Source organism: Pelobates fuscus, chromosome 1, assembly GCF_036172605.1.
Source record: "Pelobates fuscus isolate aPelFus1 chromosome 1, aPelFus1.pri, whole genome shotgun sequence".
Lineage (NCBI taxonomy): Eukaryota > Metazoa > Chordata > Amphibia > Anura > Pelobatidae > Pelobates > Pelobates fuscus.
In genome coordinates this window covers 439,367,808-439,387,033 of record NC_086317.1, presented here as the reverse complement: position 1 = coordinate 439,387,033, position 19,226 = coordinate 439,367,808, and the positions used below count along the sequence as shown (strand labels likewise).

Below are 19,226 nucleotides of genomic sequence, written 5' to 3'. Positions count from 1 at the left end.
CATGCAGGGAGGTGTGACTAGGGTTCATAAACAAAGGGATATAACTCCTAAATGGCAGAGGATTGAGCAGTGAGGCTGCAGGGGCATGTTCTATACACCAAAACTGCTTCATTAAGCTAAAGTTGTTCAGGTGACTATAGTGTCCCTTTAAGTTTAAACTATACGTTTTGTTTTACTCAAAAATGCTTGATAATGGGATTTGTTAAAGGGAGAATCTCCTGTTAAGAAGAAGACCATATGTGATTTTACACACATTATATTAAGAATAAGTATGTAATACATTGCTCTGTCAAGTCAAACATCAAGTGCCTGGACTTCCATGATATAAAAGGATCTGCCTAATTTGCTAAATAAATTGATTGGAATCCCAAATGTATTGTGCCTTTTAAAGCCATGGAGCCATATAAACAATTTATAAAATAAAACAAAACATTCACAAAAATATAACCATGAAATACATGAATGAAGATTTTGCAGCAGTACTAAGAAAGTAACCTGTACTACATATTTTTTTTTCTTTCTTCTATTTTTAAAGAACTCATGTCATCCCTCCGATGCTCCCTTAGTTTGCTGAATCACTGAACAAACACCTTGAAATACGTCAAGCTATCTAAACAATAGAGAACAACTTGTGAAGGTCACAAAAATGTGATTAACATAAAAGAAAAAAAATATATATAGGTTGCAACAGTTGCCATTTAATACATTGAATGTATGTTTACATAAAATATTAATTGTGTTACAACCTCTACAATGTTTACATGTGACTTTACACCTCTCCAAAGGCAGGATACTTACATTTTCAAGGAAACAGTCCCCAATCTCACTCAAGTGAGATTCCTCTTTATTGTATTGTTTTTCAAGATCTTTCAAAAACGTCTTCTGAAACTTGTAGATATCTTCAATGTTCCCAAAAATGGTTTTCAGCTGTGCTTCTGTGAACATACTTGTATGTTTCCGACATTGCTTTATATAACCCTATTCAAAATAAAAATAAAAATTGAAAGTTCTAGATATATACTGGTTTAATTTAACACCTGACTCCACTTATTTGTGGCCTTACATTGGGTATAAAAATATTTGATTGTTTACACTATATATTCTTTCTGGTGTGGGTAATATTTTGCATGTTGTCCTAGATCAAGGATTTTTAACCTAAAGTTTGGACCTAATATTCGGTCTTCAAGCTCTTAACAATTGTTTTAAAGAGGCTGTAAAATGCACATCATGCTCATCATATCACAAACACAGACCTATAATAAAATGTTTATTACAGTACCATGTAGACAATTTTGATGACTGAAACAGTCTAATGAAAGGTTCTGCACAATGTGTTATACTAAACTACATGGAAAGAAAGTTCTGAATAATGATGTGCCGGCTGTCTATCCACAAATGCTTCTATACAATATATAAGAAACTTGATTACGGGAGAGAAAAATCCGGCCATACCTCACAGATGTCTTTCAGATGTTTGATGTAAACCCGTTCCGTGTTCATTATTTCCCGAATGACATTCGTTCTCATTTGATCTTTATTTTCTGCATTCTTGTGTCGGAATGTACGGGCCTCAGCATCTTGTTCTTCATCCTGGAAGCTCCCAGAATTTTCAGAGACATCCTCCTGATTGACTCGCAACTGAACGAATGGGAACAAAGACAAATTTACCACCAAATTATGCCTGACATATATTAAAGCTTTCGGTTACAAATCATACAAGGGAATAGAAGTTGCATGCCTTACCCGGACAAAACTAGCAGGAAACCAGGCCTCATTATCTCCAATTCTCCCCCACCACCAGTCTTTGTTCGAAGCTTCAAGAACCCTTATGACATCTCCTGCTTTAAAGCCAAGCTCCTGGTCATCCATTGTCACGTGGTCCCATAATGCTTCGGCATACACCACACTGCCATCACTTATTAACTGAAATAACATAGGTTGAAAATATTTAATGAGGTCATCAACATTGTGGCACACACTGGAAGTTTGCATTGCCAGTATTGAACACAAGATCCAGGACCATACCAAGTGCAATACAAGCACATCCTACACCTAATTCACTACAAAGGTGACAGAATACCCAAGGATAACATTTTGCAGTATATGAAAAGAATCGCAGACAGTAATACAAGAAACGCAAGTGTGTCATTTGTTTTGTCTGTGAAGATCACGGTAAAACACATTAAGGGTTATAAAATAAAAATAAATTAATATAAAGAAGGTTTCCTTTTTTATTAATACAATTATAAATACACATTTAATTAACACATATTTTTAGTTTGGAGTGTTGGAAAGTGTTTGGTTGTAACTACAAATACAAACAAGTCAGCATCTCATAGTATGCAAAGAAAAAAAAAAAAGAAAGCCGTAAATAAATATAATATGATCATTGTGCACATTCTAACAAAGACCAACACATTAGAAATTTAAAAAATGCGTTAGTCTTCTAATTGCCTTGTATAATTGTGTGGCCTCGTTCCATTAATTTGAAGGGAAAAAAAATCCACGGAATGAATTTAGAATATAAAATTTGTAACTTCTTTACTTCATATCGTTATGGAATCAGAAAAGGTTAGAAGAGATTTGTCCAAGTTAAAAGAATATGTACCAACCAACAACATGCTATGAAGAACATGGGATACTAAAAGCAGTAGTAGGTAAAGAATACAGTTTATGCAGATATAACATCACTCTTAGAAAATTATAGAGAAAAGAAAAACAATACTTTTTCAACACCTGGCCGCGCCAATATACAGACATATATTAAAGCTTATGGTATGACAACTTACATTGGCTGGAAAAAAAAAAAAACATTCCATGCGTCCGAACATTAAGTGCAATGTGTAACTTACTGGAAGTAATAGTATTCATTTAAATTATAAATTTAAAACACAGTCAATTGAACTACAACTCATTGAAACTCTTCTGGGCGTAGTTAGGAGAGAAGGGCTTGCAAAGACTTCAGACAAGAATACTACAGGTTTTTCAAGTGTTCTTTGAAGATATACCCCAAAATCAAAAACATTTATAATTAAATGCATGCATGTATGTTTTCATTGGTGGTATATCTACTATTCTTATTTGTATAAAAATTATTATAATTTTTTTCTTTTATTTGGGCAGTGGAGAGCCCCATAACCATTTTAACTGATCCTGCTTTGTGGTTTACCAACTGTTTAGCAGAGATTCTTGGTCCCAGGCAGCCTGCAGCCCGACGAAATGGTTTAAGTGGAGTATGTACTGCTTCATGTCATACGAGGAGTAGCAGGCAGTGATAGCCTTAGAATGTAAGCTGAACACTCTCAGCCAATCACTGCTCCAATCCCTGGTATGAAATGAGATGCAGCATTGCTCTGCCTACGCCATACTGTAATTGGGGGTCCAGGCTGGTGGCTCCCGTGGACTGATAATCTCTGCTAAACCTTACTAAACAGTACAGCGATGTGAGACCTAGTGCGCACTCCAGGCACCATAACAACTTCAGTTGAAGATTAAGCTTAGTAAAAGGTAACCATATACCTCATTGATGGCTAGCTGTTCCCCTCCTGGCTGCAGATATCTTGGATTTGCTTGACAGATGTCATCATAGTTATAATCATCCTCGCTACCATTGTCATCAACCAAAGCAGAAGTCTCAGCACCACCATCTGTTGAAACTGGATAGAGAAAGAATGGAATGATATCATACTAAATAGAAATCCAGGTGCATTTAAATTAAGAAATCAATGAAAATGCCTATTTCCTCATTTGACGTTAACCTCTAAATAGTTTATTGAACACTAAGGTATTAGAAATACATGTCTTCACTCCTAACGCTATAGAGTTCCTTTAAGTCCAGACATCAATGCAGTTTGAAGGAAGTCTGATGTCCATGGTGATAGCTGCAGGCCCAGCTAGACCTTTATACTCCAATCTTTAAGGCAAAAATAGAAGCATACAAGGACTCTTCCAGGACTTACAATCAACACTTTATTCAAAAATCAACATTAAACATCTATAATTTGGCATATAGACCCAGTCATTGCACTAGGGCAAACCACAAAGAAATGAATTAAAAGTTATACATACAGACCAGTAGGATACTCCTTTGATTTTATGTTCTGAACTACACACAACCTTGAATTGCTGGTTGAATGCATAGCATGAAATGCATAAAATTGAAGGCGTATGTTACCGGTGTGTATGTATAACTTGACATTTTGTTGTTTTGCCCTAGCACAATGACTGTGTCTGAATACCAAATTATACATTTTTAATGTTCATTTTTTCAGATTTTATAGATTTTTTCTGAAAGTTTGGATTCTGTACAAATTGGTGTTTAGTAAATAAAGTCTTTGTATGCTCCTCCTGCTGATAGCTTACAATGTCACAATCTGCTGAGCGCATCTTTTGAGCTGGCCCTGGAAACATGTCCATTCATAGTTTTAACTACAGTCTGATGCACACAGCCAAAGCAATGTCCGAGTAGTTTGAGACATATCCTCACAGCTACTCTACAGGCCACTATGCCGTTTGCTGTTAACTCCTGGATTCCAAATGGGATCAACTGCTCCAATAAAGGAAGTTCTATCCTTCACAGTTCTGGATTTTAGAATCTTAATCACCATAGAGTACACTACTTACACATTTAAAGAAAAACATTGAGGTTCAAAACTGCATCTGAAACATTTGGAGCAAAATTTAAACTAATATACAGTCAGGATGATTATATCCATATTTGACATTTTGAAGAGAAAGAAAGGCCATAGACACATCTAGGTTTAAGAATTTCTTGACTCCGATGAGAAATCAACCACCGATGGTTTGCCAGTGGTGGAGCTTAAAGCACACAATGATGAAAGTGCCTCTATTGTATTAGAAAAGTATAGAAAAAAAAAACTAAATATGTAGAACAGAGGACTAAGCAGATAGATATCCCATGCTTTATTAGACTGAAGGTCTTTATAGTTCAATTCTCCAATATATGATATCCAAGAGGGTGGGAGAGAAATATTCAGACAAAAAAGCTCCCCCTGTAATATTTTCCAGAGATAACAAAAACAGACTTAATCCCGAAACTGGATGTTTTCTAAAATATCTGACAACCAATGAGTTAATTTTTGCAGAGCAATGCAAGCAAAAAAATGAAATAATTCTTTGAACCAATTTTTCCATCGTGTTGCCTGGGAGATCAAGTGTGTTTTCTCAGATAACTATAAAAATGCAGGAAAATATCAAGGACTTATTCTATAAAATGTATAAATCCATTAATGGGTGTAGGTGTGGAACCTAGGGTAACAATCTCATATTCCCTGAATTTATTGCATATATATATATATATATATATATATATATATATATATATATATATATATATATTGCACTTGCTAGTATGGGTTATCCCTCTTGAAATTAAATGTATTATGAAGGTGGCGTTCTCGGATGACTCCAGCCATTTCTCCCGAGCCATGCTTCCAGGATCAGATTCATCTCTGATTATCAGACTGCAGTATACTGCAGCATTACACACTGGCACAGCATTTCATATTAAAGAACAAAGAGAAAAAAAAAATCCCAAAAAACAAAACTAACCATAATAGAAAGAAAGGGGATGTTTGATGGCTAAAGCATTCCATCACAGGAGAACCTTTTGACATAGAAAATGTTGTTACTGGGCAGTGAAGGAGTTAAATACAGAGCAATTCTCCGTCTGACTCACTTAATCAGACACAATGTTAACTCACACAGAATGAGAGGAATTCATTTGCAGCCTGCTGAGCCCTGCAAGAGAGGTGTCCGGAATTGGTTAACTGTCATGAAATGTGCAACTGTATTGTTTGTGTTCGGAAAACCCCGTGGCCTATTCCTGGGGTGGCTAAAAAGTAGACGCCCAGCTCTCAAAGAACTTCAACTCCTATGGTGCTTTGCAAGCCTTAAGTCAACATTTGAGCATCTACTTTTAGAGATGACCGCAGTCCTTATTACATTGTCCTGTAGCATATCAGGTAATAATTAGTAGCCAATTAACGTACATAGTTCTATATTATGGAAACAATATATTGCCAGGAATATAAACATGTATTTTTGACAGTTTAGTGCCCATGTGGCAGGTTAGGTTCCCAGCCCCCATTAGAACATTAAAAGGTGATTTTACTCCTCTTTTTTTTCCTATGCCACGCCAGTCAAACTGTGCAGCACTAGCACAGGTAGAACCTCTAGTGGCTGTCTGAGTGACTGCCACTAGAGGCGTTACTAGGCAGCAATGTAAACACTGCCTTTTCTCTGAAAAAACTGCAGAGACAGGGCTATAAACACCAGGACCACTACATTAAGTTGTAGCTGTTCTGGTGACAATAGTGTCCCTTTGCCAAGCTGGGCACAGATCCATTTTGTGAACTTAGCTGTAATGTTAAAATAACATTTTAAGGAGCACTACTCCTACAGACTGCTTTAGTGGTGAAATTGCCTAGACTGGCGTAGCGCAATTCCCTTGGTTTTATATTGCTGAGAAACAGCCCCATCTCCATCACATTAACAATTGATAATCAAGCACTTCTGAAAATTCATTGTCAATTTTATCGAAATTGGACATCACTGATTAGCTGAGAACACTGGGGTAACACACCCACCAGTCTTATTCAATCCCATTGTGCCCAAATTCTGGCCTAAAACTTGCAAGTAATTTGGAAACTTCTTAAACCCAATATTTTGCAAATAAACATACATAATAAATGTGCACACACTAGCACAATGATTCCTACCTTCGGCACTTTTACAATTTGTGATCTAAATTGCCTGTGATGTTCAGAAACCCTAATGTCTAACAAGACATTTATCGAATCATAGTTCACAAACATCTGGGGTGCTACATTAAGCCATTACGGCCCCTGTGGAAACAGTGTCTAAATTTACTCTCCTGAAATAGTTAAATGAGGTAAGGATGAGGTGCATTGCTGGAGTACATCTTTCAATTCAAGAATCAAGAGTTGGCCATTTTAGAAGAAAAATTGCAATTCATTCATGTAAACACTTTAAAGCTCCAAGCAGAAAAAAACAACACAAATAAATAAAAACACTGTAATTAACGCAGTGCCTACAGCAAATAAACAAACACTCACATCCCACAGCAAAGAAAATATTTAAAACGTAATTTTTCTCAATATGAAATTTCAGCTGCCGTCTTATCTCTTTGCAAGATAAGCAGAACTATGCAACTCTGAAAATAATCTCTATCTATACACACTAAAACAACCCTAGAAATATTAAAATAAAAATTCACACATACCCATGTGAAGGCTCTCCAGACTCCAAAAACGTGCCATGCCCCCCTCCCAAACTATCATGCTGTTCTCCAAAAAATGCCCGTTAGCCAAGGGGCTCGGCTTTCGAACACCAGGGACATTGCTAAAAAAGATGCTAGATCAACAGTGAGAGCCTGCAGAAAAGCTTATTCATGGCTCCGATCCTCAGCGCATGGATATCAGGCCACACACTAGGAGGCAACTAACAATTCAACATTATGTGCTGCTGCTGCGAATTTGGATGCTCTGAGTGACGACACCGTGGGGTACCCTTAGGGAGAAAGTGCTAAAAAAAAATATCAATATGATTGCAGTCTTACTGCATAGCCGCCTGTGCCATCAACACTAACCCACACAATACAGAACACGGACTGCCACATCTAAATCAGTCAGTCATGGTTAAATAATGCAGCAAAGCAAAAAAAAAAAACTGTGTGCAAATAACTCTAATAATGGCAAATTCAGAACAAACATGTATGGAAAGTTTAGGGCAAAGCAGAGCACTCCGTGTATACATTGTACTTACTTAGATTATATTTTAACTAGTCCTTCTTCTTTATTTATACCACTACATTATTTTTTTGTAACTCATTTTTAATTCCTTATCAACTTCTAGTACTTAGCTTTAAAGAAATGTGCTTAACACTGTACAAATCGTTCCCCTGCAGTCTTACTGCTCAGTACTCTTAAAGCGTTAAATCACTTTGGTTTCCAACCTGCGTGGAAAAAAATTGTTTCACTGTCAAGTTGATCTTACAGCACAGTGTGTTTACTTTAGATTTCCTTATCTCCTGCTCTGTTTATTCAACAAGAATAACACGCGAGAGGCTGTTGCAGGATTTAGCAGACTATTAAAAAAAAGCAGGAGATAATACCTTCTAGATAAAACACACTGTGCAATAAGGCAACCTGATAGACTCACTATTTAAAGGGACACTATCCCTAACAATTTACATAGAGACACATGGCAGCACAGCTTGTAATTGCCACTGTGGGTCTGTTAGGTGGGCAGCAGGGCAGGCTGAATGATGTAGGGTAAACAGATGGGGTGGAGCCAATAGCCAAAAACTTTAAGAATGAGAGTTCATCAGCCAATCAGCATGGAAGTGTGAGGACACACATGAAAATCCAAACAAAATTATATTTATTTTGTTAATAAAGGAAAACCCACTATCATTTTCCCCAACTAAAAGTGGAAAATAGTAATTCCAAAAGAACGTTTGAATTTTGGAAAGGATTTAAATGGTTTATCCTCAATGGTCTTGCAAAAGAAAAAAAAACTGGTTCTGTACAGAAGGATGTTAGTTTGGCTCAAGAGCCACAGTTACAGGTCTCGTGTCCAGCAGCATGGGGTTTGTATGCATTCATTAACCTGTTAGTCTTGGCTGATCTGCCAAACACAAGCATTGCAAATAAAACAACCAAGACCCTGCTATACATTTCAGTTATTGGACATAGTCAGATAAATAAACCAGACTAAAATATATTTTGTAAACATTTTACTGACAGACAGTGAGACATGACTTATGAATGAGCCTTCCCAAAACAGAGCTCACAGCCAGGCTAATCAAGCAACTCTTCTCTTGTATGTTTAAATTTTATACTTCCCTAATATTAGGGAACCACCAGACACCACCCTCATTACACAAACCAATACTCTGCTAGCTACTGCCAGGGTATGAAAAGCCTAGTATGTCCAGATGAAGTTACTCCATTGCAGGGTTATGAGGCAATGAGTCACAGTTGAGGTAGATCATCAGAAGGGGGGGACAGACAGACACACACACACACACACACACACACACACACACACGCATGTACCCAGAAACACTACCAAAATAAGGCAAAATGAAATAAAAATTACTACCACACTCCATGCTACAAAAGGTTGGAAGGTAAATTGCAGCTTTATTCACTAAAGTTTGTATTGCTAGAAATTCAAAGTTAAATTAAAACGAGAGGCCCAAAAAGCCACATGAGAAAACTATTCTAACTTACGTAACTGTGATTCCAGGTCAGCTATTTTGGCTTACTATATGATCTCCATTACAAAGTAATTTTGAATTCTGGGGGGTTTCACACTTTAATTACAGACCCCCCCCCCCAAAAAAATCCTTAAAAAATAAATAAATAAATAAATAAATAAAGTTACTAATGTACCAGTTATTTTTATTTTTCCAACTGAACTATTTAATTGCTTCTATCAACAACAGCCCATAGAACACGCGTCATCAACAGAAAGGTGATGGAATACTTCTGCGAAAAATGAGTCCTATGGGAAAGCATTTGATTGGCTCTTTAATATGCTGCATTTTGTTGCATGTTTAATATCTGAACGTCAGGGCTGCTTACTGTGCAGCCCTGAGCCAGGAAGCCCCTCCAGTGGCCATCTAAGGAATGGCCACTTAAAGTTGTCACTAGGGGCAATGTAAACACTGCCTTTTCTACGAAAAGGTAGTGTTTGCATGAAAATGCCTGAAGGGAGCTATTATACTCACCAGAACAACTACATTAAGCTGTAGTTGTTTTGGTGACTATAAAGTCCCTTTAAGTTGCACCGTGCCCAAAGTGTCCCTTTAAATACTTCCCCTTTTAAACTTAGCACATTAAACTTGTTTTAATACATCCTGTGACTGATGCAACAGCAGACTGGAACAAAGATAAATTATATGATCAATTTAGCATCATCATAACCACTAACGAACGAAAACAGAAGACTATGTGAAATTAAAATTATTAGAGGCAGCAAATGGGATATTTATGAGAATGTAGTGATCTAAAGTGTGGTACAACATTCTATAGATGTGGTATTTTCCACAGAAACAATGCCATCAGCATGTGTACTCCATGCACTCCATATACCACTTTGGAAATCACAGTTTGTTTTATTGCCTGTCAAACCACAAAGCAAACTTTGATCAGGTCAGATTATTGCTCAGCAAAGTCAAAGACAAGGAAGTAGATTAGAGAAATGGGGTTTATTCCTTAGTACTACACATCAAGTAAGGATTCAAATGTTTTATAAATGTAAACCTTATTGCTATGTTACATACCATGCATCTTCTGAATCTGAAAAACAGTATTTTGTTTGTATAACTTTGTATCTTTATGATACTAGTATGTGTAAACTACCCCCTAAGACTCTCAAATTAAAATGTGTGAAACTCAAAAAAGTGCATATTATGCACAAACTCAAAAAAGTGCAACAGATATCAAATATATGAATATACAGCACCTTTATCGGAAGCAATGTGTATACAGGGTAGACTTTACAATCTTTTATGTTCGGTATAAAAATCATTTAATATTTATTTGCTCTAACAAACTATACCGTAATGGAACATGTTCTAAGCACGTCACAAAATTCAAATCTTTTTGCATTTATCTTTGGATTTATGCCAGGAAAAAAAAGCAGAATTTAGAACTTACTGTTAGAGATCCTAGCCTGCCTCTGGCAGCCGACTCGGTCCAGGCCAATTGGCGTGCTCTGAGAGAAGGTGTAAGGCCGTAAGCGGGCAGACACTGCCCTATATGGTGGTACTTTGTGAGCCGGTACTGGAGGTCGTGGTACAGGCTACGGGTAAAATACAGAAAGATTTGTAAACAAAAAACACAAGATGCATTGCAGCATGTATAGGTAAGGTACACAACACTTTATCTTGAAAATGTTTGCAGATAGAGAGACACTACTAACAAATTTTATATAGATTTAATTTTTTTACCCAGTTCAATACTGTAAGAACTTTGATTTACTTTTGGATTTTAAGCACACTTCACTGCAGAGCAAAGTGAAACTATAGTGTTTATTCCCCTCTAACACGAATACACAATCCCCTAGAAGTACCTACGAAAATATGTACCAAACAACCTCTAGATTGAAAGCTCATTTGAGCAGGGGAATTAATTACTTCTTGTTTCTGGATAGCATTTCTAATAGTTTGTATTGGGATTCTCATTAAAACTGTAAAAGTGCTTCAGAGTAGGCTGATGCTTGCTTTATAAATGTGAATAACAAATGCTGCAAGGGGCAATTAGAGAGATCAGGGATCTCCTCCACTCACCTTGTAAATCAGATAGGCCTGGGAGCCCCATTTTTATATACCTGACCTGGGAGCCCCAATAGACATGGGAGCCCCATTTTATATACCAGAAACACACAGTTTCCTCCCCTACCTCATGCTGTATTTGCGATGTTATCGATTTATAGCTGCTTGTGTTGCTTTGTGCTCAGGCCTCTAATAAGTCAATTTGCACTGGAAGTGAATTAACATGGGAACTTATATAGCTCCCACACATTGTAAGCAGTAGAATGAGAGGAGAAAAAGAAACCAGAGATGGAAAATAATGATACGGACCCATAGGGGTCAGGGGGGAACAAAATATGCTGCCCTGGACTGATATTCTGTCCCAGTTCAGCCTAGCCTAAAGGACACCGATACATTCTAATTCTGTTCTATAATGTTTCAAGTGTTACTCTAGCCACTACGACCACTTCTGTTTTTAGAAGTGGCCATTTCGTAGGAAACTATATTTACAGTGTTTCTGCTCAAAACTGAAATATTTGCTCTTTTGTGCCGTGGGATAGTTACAACCCTGGCATACATGACTGAGGCAGCACGGAACTCTGTCAGTTCAGTGAAAAAAAAAAAAACAAACTACAAACCCTAACAGTTATTTTGTTTTGTTTTTTTTACATGTTTTCTTTAGGTTAATGACTTGCAATATTGTACTAAACAAATATTTTATGTGAACCCAAAAATGTATTTATCATAAATACATTTAAAGAAAACCAGAAACAAATACCTTAAAACACGGTCGTATCAGTTAGCGCAAAAATAATAAAAATAATAATATATATATATATTATTTATTTGGTTTTCAAATATCATTTTCAGAAAAACAGAAACATTACTTACCTGCAATTATTCTAAATGATTTACTACCTCTGGAGAAATACTGAATATTTAACTTGTTCTCTACAAATTCTGTTCATTTACATAAAAAATTTCATCTGGCCTTCAATAGAGATTAGGTTGTTGAAATGTTTTTAATAATCGACCAGTTTTATGAGCTAGGGGGGCTCATCCCTGACAGGCAGTTTGTATTCCTTTTAATAATTACTATGGGGAGAATATTAAGTAACACTCACTGGCTCCTAATGGGTTAAAGAATACTTTGCAAAGCAGAGAACCCTAGTCTTGTAACTATACTTTGAAATCACCACACCTTATCATCTTCCATGATCAGGAAGGAAATTGCCACCCTTTGAGGTCACAGTAAAGCGGTTGCTTTTATGTGTTATATACACTCCCAAATACATGCACTTTCTGCATTTCTCTATATCTTAGTTATGGTGTCTGTTATGAGACTAAAATGACAAAAAAAATAAAAATAAATGGGATTTATGATATTTCTAAAAGTAAAAATCTGATCATGTATTATGAAACAGATTACAGAAACATTTCCTACTGACTATCATGTTACGGGGTTATAGGGGACCATAGTTCTTTTGTAGGAGCATCCAAGCATACATTCGTTATTTAGCAACATGCAAAAAATTACTAAAATAATACTGGAATTTTGCATGGTAACAGAAATATATCCATCTAAATAAAAATGAGTACAATAGTACACTAGAAGGCTCCTTTAATGGGACCGTCAAGCCAAATCTCTTTAAAGCGGCACTGTCATGCTGAACTTACCTTTCCCTAATTGCTTCCTCTTCTTGCCCACTCTCAGGTGGGTGGGGACCCTAAAAGACAATGGGGGGGGACACCTATTGTCCTCCCCCCGGGCCCCACCCATGGGTGACAGATGGTGGGCCTAAATGACAATGTATTCAGTGTGTTTGTCTGAAATTTCTATTCATTCCTTCGCCTTTCTGATGAATGGACGAAATTCCCGACCGTATGTCGGACTATAGCGAATGGCCCAAGTGTTTAACTGGGCATGCACAGGAATTTCACAGTGCTATCTAGTGTGGGCAGATAACGTGTCCCACAGGGACTTCATGTACCCACACAAAGATTGCGGTGCCCAGGACCTAGGTCCGGGCACGAAATAAAAGATTTTAAAAATAGGTAATATGGGGGCTTAGGAGCATTTGGGGGTGACAATAAGATGTAGTGAAGTTGGGAGGGGGGTTACAAAAAAAACCAAAAAAAACCTGGATGCGGCCATGACAGTGCCGCTTTAATGCTTAAACAACTACATATTGAAAAGACATAAAATAAAGATACATTTTGACAAGGTAATGTCGGTGATCAAATTAATGCTTTATAGATCGTTGTGCCAAAAAGAGAACATAATTAGTTGAAAAGGCAAGAAATTATGAGTTAGTTTGATAACATGCATGGTTTATTATTATCAGAGGAATAGAATTTTGAAGATTGTAATAAAGGTAGATCATGGTTAAGAGATGCAATAAAAAGTGAGAATTATAGGATAGTTGGAAGATATTTAATTTTGTAGAAGATTTCATGCTTTCCAAGTTCTTACTTGTTGAAGCATATCACCAGCTTCTCCATCTTCTGACGTGCCATAAAAACTGACACCACCTATAACAGAAATGGGTCGTCTTCTATAATTTCCTTGGTACTCAGTGCTATGTTTGCGGAACTTTTCCTCCTCACTAAAACAGCGTAGGGGAAATTTACACTTCCCGCTATCAGTCTGTGGAGTTTCCATTGGGACAGAGTCTTCTGGGATAGAAAAGCTACGGATGGCCAATTGACCATAGTCTGAAAGTGGCCTTGGTCGCGACCTGCTTTTCCCGGATGACTTTTTTCGAGAGAGTGATTTTTGATGGTCTGCTTTTTCCTCATCTTGTGGTGGGGCTTTTGTCCACGCGTCTTCAATAGGAACCTTTTCAAAAGGTGAAGAGTGTTTTTAAGGTGCACCAGGGAAAATAATATTTAAATACAATTTGCAAAGCACAAAAAAAAGTTTTTTTAGAAAATGACTATTCCATAGAAAGATTACATAACACAAAAAAGAAGGTTTTCAGAAAATGACTATTCCATAGAAAGATGTGACACAACCAACATTCCTTGATGAATACTGGCCAATAATCCTTGACTCCCAGTGTCCTTTCATTTCAATTTTATGACTTAACATTCATCTGTCTTTTAGTCCCACAGCTAAACCTGTAAGAATTCACGTAAAAAACTATCCATCAGCTAATATTTTTTCCAATAAAATATTTGCAATATGTTTACTTCAATGGACTTACATTTACATGTCTGTAGAATTTTAGTGAATGTTTATAAAGGATTTTTTTCCCTACATCTGTTCTGAAAATTGTTCCAAGTAGAGTTTTACAATGGGGAAATCCCATATGAGTGAGCTGGTTGGAGTACGTTTAAAAATTAGAGAATTTTGGGGGGACGAAATAAGACAAAAAGTTATATGATAAAAAAAATAACATTAGGAATTTACCCAAAATACCCAACCAAATAACTGGCAGCATCCTTCATCATCTTGGAGTTTCCTGATCAATACTTCACCATGCAGCCAGAGTAGGCTTATTCACAAGGCAACCCTATGACGGGGCCTAGGTGTTAGACAGGGGCCCCGGAACTACGGATTGATGTAAACTGCCCAGAGACCTGTGGAATCTTAATCTCTCTGTATGTGCACCCAGTACTTTCATATAAAAAATTGTCCATGGCATTTTTGTTCGAAACCAACCAAGAAAACAGTTAAAATGTCAGTGCTTTTCACTTACAATGTACACACTCCATGATAAGGAACCAATATTTGCTAGTGAATAAAACGGTCATGTGCACCCATTTTTATTATGTAGTCCCTGTATATTTGAACAATATAAGGGAATGTTTTAATGTAGCTGCACTCAGACTGAGGATTTTCACTCTCGTCTCGATTTCTGCTTTTTCTGGCTTAGAAAATAAAATTAATTTAATTTCTAAATATATTTTCTCCGGAAACACTAGGTAACGCTTATAGTAATTTAAATTAACAACCCAAGCACCAAATCCACTATGGTGCTGGTTTGACTTCTAACCTGGGATCTGTTGAGTGCCGCTCCCTACCTTCACTGCAGCCTCCTCTCAGTCAGAAACTCTCTGCCTAAGCCGGCACTCCAGATGTTACGGACTACATCTCCCTTGATGCTTTGCCTGCATTGCGGCTGTAAGTGCCTTATGGGAAATGTAGTTCACAGCATCAAGAGTGCCGATGGTTGTCTACTCCTGTCTAAGCCAAGCCCAGCTGTCCAGGGCTTAGCTCACTGGATTAGAGCTACCAGCTGATGCGCTCTGCCATGGAGCCGGCCTTGTGTGGCACGGCTTAGCTCAAGTGAGCTAACAGAAAAACCTTATTCAGGAACTTCAAACACTGCTGACCGCTGAGAGAAGGTGGGAAGCAGCCCTCAGTAGACCCCAGATAAGACGTCAAACTATTAATAAATGGTTTGGCTACTTACAATGGAGGGGCACCATGGCACTGCTGGCACCATAACTGCTACAGTGCGCTTTAGTGGTTATGGTGCTTGGAGCGTTCCTTTAACATAAAGATGGCCTTTCAAGGAAACAATTAAATTTAGCTCTGTAATATATATATATATATATTCCAACATATTGAAATAGAAAATTTAAACTGAAATATAAACAAAACAAATAAAATAAATTATATGGCACTATTGATTTAATGGTGTAGACACTATGTTTCGAACAGTTTTGACAGCAAATCATTTAAACAAGAGAAGCATGAAACCCTGTTTACAGATAAATAAAGGGAAATTCTGAATGTCATTCTCCTGTGTCAACCAGAGTGCAAGAATAAAATAATGTAAAATTAAAGTGAAAGGCAGAAATCAGAATAAATGTAAAAAAAAAAAAAAAAAAAGTACATGTCCAATTGGGGCGAATGCTTCTTTACGCCCCCAAAAAACTGCCTCCAGATTACAAATGTTTATATGTGACAGCTCTAAAGGTGGACTAAAGTCACCAGCCCAACTGAAAAGATATAATGCGAAGTGGAAGAAGATAAGTCCATAAGACCATCACCCTCAGCCTCACCCCCACCATCCTCAGCCTCACCCCCCACCATCACCCCTCCCCACCCTCACCATCACCCCCACCACTCTCACCATCACCCCCCAGCACCCTCAGCCTCACCCCCCACCACCATCACCCCCCCCACCATCACCCCCCACCACTCTCACCATCACCCCCACCACCCTCAGCCTCACCCCCCACAACCATCACCCCCACCACCCTCAGCCTCACCCCCCACCACCATCAGCCTCACCCCCACCACCATCACCCCCCACCACCCTCAGCCTCACCCCCACCACCATCACCCCCCACCACCCTCAGCCTCACCCCCATCACCCTCAGCCTCACCCCCACCACTCTCACCATCACCCCCCAGCCTCACCCCCCACCACCATCACCCCTCCCCACCCTCACCCCCACCATCATCCCCACCACCCTCAGCCTCACCCCCCCACCCTCAGCCTCACCCCCCCACCCTCAGCCTCACCCCCCCCACCATCACCCCATCACCCCCCACCACCCTCAGCCTCACCCCCACCACCATCACACACCACCCTCAGCCTCACCCCCCACCACCATCACCCCCCACCACCCTCAGCCTCACCCCCCACCATCACCCCTCCCCACCCTCACCATCACCCCCCACCACTCTCACCATCACCCCTCAGCACCCTCAGCATCACCCCCCCACCCTCAGCCTCACCCCCCCACCATCACCCCCCACCACTCTCACCATCACCCCACCACCATCACACACCACCCTCAGCCTCACCCCCCACCACCATCACCCCCCACCACCCTCAGCCTCACCCCCCACCATCACCCCTCCCCACCCTCACCATCACCCCCACCACTCTCACCATCACCCCCCAGCACCCTCAGCATCACCCCCCACCACTCTCACCATCACCCCCCAGCACCCTCAGCATCACCCCCCACCACTCTCACCATCACCCCCCACCACCCTCAGCCTCACCCCCCACAACCATCACCACCCTCAGCCTCACCCCCTACCACCATCACCCCCCACCACCCTCAGCTTTACCCCCCACCACCCTCAGCTTTACCCCCCACCACCCTCAGCTTTACCCCCCACCACCCTCAGCTTTACCCCCCACCACCCTCATCATCACCACCCCCCCACCACCCTCATCATCACCACCACCCCCCCACCACCCTCATCATCACCACCATCCCCCACCACCCTCATCATCACCACCACCCTCATCATCACCACCACCCTCATCATCACCACCACCCTCAGCATCACTCCCCCCACCACCCTCAGCATCACCCCCCTCACCACCCTCAGCCTCACCCCCACCACCCTCAGCATAACCCTCCGTCACCACCCTCAGCCTCACCCCACTCACCATCACCCCCTCTCACTCTCACATTACCCCCTCTCACTCTCACATTACCCCCTCTCACTCTCACATTACCCCCTCTCACTCTCACATTACCCCCCTCACTCTCACATTACCCACCCACTCTCACATTATGCCCCCTCACATTCACATTACCCCCCCTCACTCTCACATTACCCCCCTCTCACTCATTACCCCCCTTACTCTCACATTACCCCCCTTACTCTCACATTACCCCCCCTCACTCTTACATTACATTACCCCCCCTCACCCTCACATTACCATCACCCCCCGCTCCCTCTCACCATCAACCCCCCGCTCCCTCTCACCATCACACCCCCCGCTCCCTCTCACCATCACACCCCCCCGCTCCCTCTCACCATCACACCCCCCGCTCCCTCTCACCATCACACCCCCCGCTCCCTCTCACCAACACACCCCTTTCACCATCACCCGCCTCTCACATCACCCCCCTTTCACCATCACCCGCCTCTCACCATCACCCGCCTCTCACCATCACCCCGCCCCCATACACACAACACACTTCAAGCAGCTACCCCATACACAGGGTCTCAGACAAAAACGCAAACATGCTCACAGAGACATACATTCACACACACAATGATACTCTCTGTCAGACACACTCTCAGGCACACACACAGGTAGAGAGTGCATCAATGTGTATATGTGACACTTTTTTGTTAGTGGGGCCTCATGTTTGCGTTTCGCCTAAGGCCTCATAAAGTCTAGAGCCGCCTCTGTATATGAATTACATATTCATGTAATTAAATCTCTGCATAAACTAGAAAAGGTTTAGACATTGGGGACATTGGTGACATGTAAGCTGTAATATGTACACCCAAACGTGGGGTCTGCCCAGCAAGAGACAGATAGTGGTCCTTTGACTAATGCAAATACAAGGTTCTTAACCATTTACAACTGACCCAAAATTATGTATGTAGCTTTGTTTTAGTCTAGCAACCTATACTTAAAGAGTTACTCCAAGCACCATGACCAGATAAGTGATCTGAAATGGTGAGGGTACCTTGAGGCTCTATGTGCAGCACTTTGGTATAAAACACTGCTCATAGGGAGTTTAACTTTGCTGCTGGAGATGGAACTCCGCCTCTGGCAACATCACTGGGGCATCATGATCCAGTCCAGAGATAGATTTATGGGCTGTCTAATGTCAATTATGTGCATGTATTTATATGCACAGAATTGCAAACATTGGCTGATGCTCTCAGCCAATGAATGGGCGGCAAGATTGGAAACCAGATCTGCAGAAACCGGATGCAATATCATAGGCGGCCATACAGGAGACGCAGCATCTGGCAGGACCGGGTAAGAGGGCAAACCATACCAGGAAACGGGCTGTACTGGTTATGGGGAGTGGAATAGCCCTTTGAACTACAAAATTAGCTTTAGGATGAATTCAACTATAACCTATAATATACAAAATAATGTAACAATTCTACAAAACACCTTCATTAGACAGAAACCATCCCACCATGCACTGGGGGTAAAGCCTAATTAATACAATATGCTAGTACCAACTACAT

The 19,226-nt window shown here is 40.0% G+C and overlaps 1 protein-coding gene across 2 annotated transcripts in view; it reads right to left on the bottom strand.

The window, feature by feature from the left end:
• The window catches only part of SPATA13 (spermatogenesis associated 13), a 52,147-nt gene that overhangs the window by 10,487 nt on the left and 22,434 nt on the right, over positions 1-19,226 (bottom strand). The window contains exons 4-9 of one of the 2 annotated variants that reach the window (XM_063429724.1): positions 13,779-14,144; positions 10,710-10,854; positions 3,520-3,656; positions 1,744-1,923; positions 1,453-1,638; positions 799-978 (exon numbers count right to left, since the gene is read on the bottom strand). In XM_063429724.1, coding sequence (XP_063285794.1) covers positions 799-978; positions 1,453-1,638; positions 1,744-1,923; positions 3,520-3,656; positions 10,710-10,854; positions 13,779-14,144 — 1,194 coding nt within the window. The remainder of the gene's footprint in view (positions 1-798; positions 979-1,452; positions 1,639-1,743; positions 1,924-3,519; positions 3,657-10,709; positions 10,855-13,778; positions 14,145-19,226) is intronic. The other variant, XM_063429715.1, reaches the window with a different exon arrangement.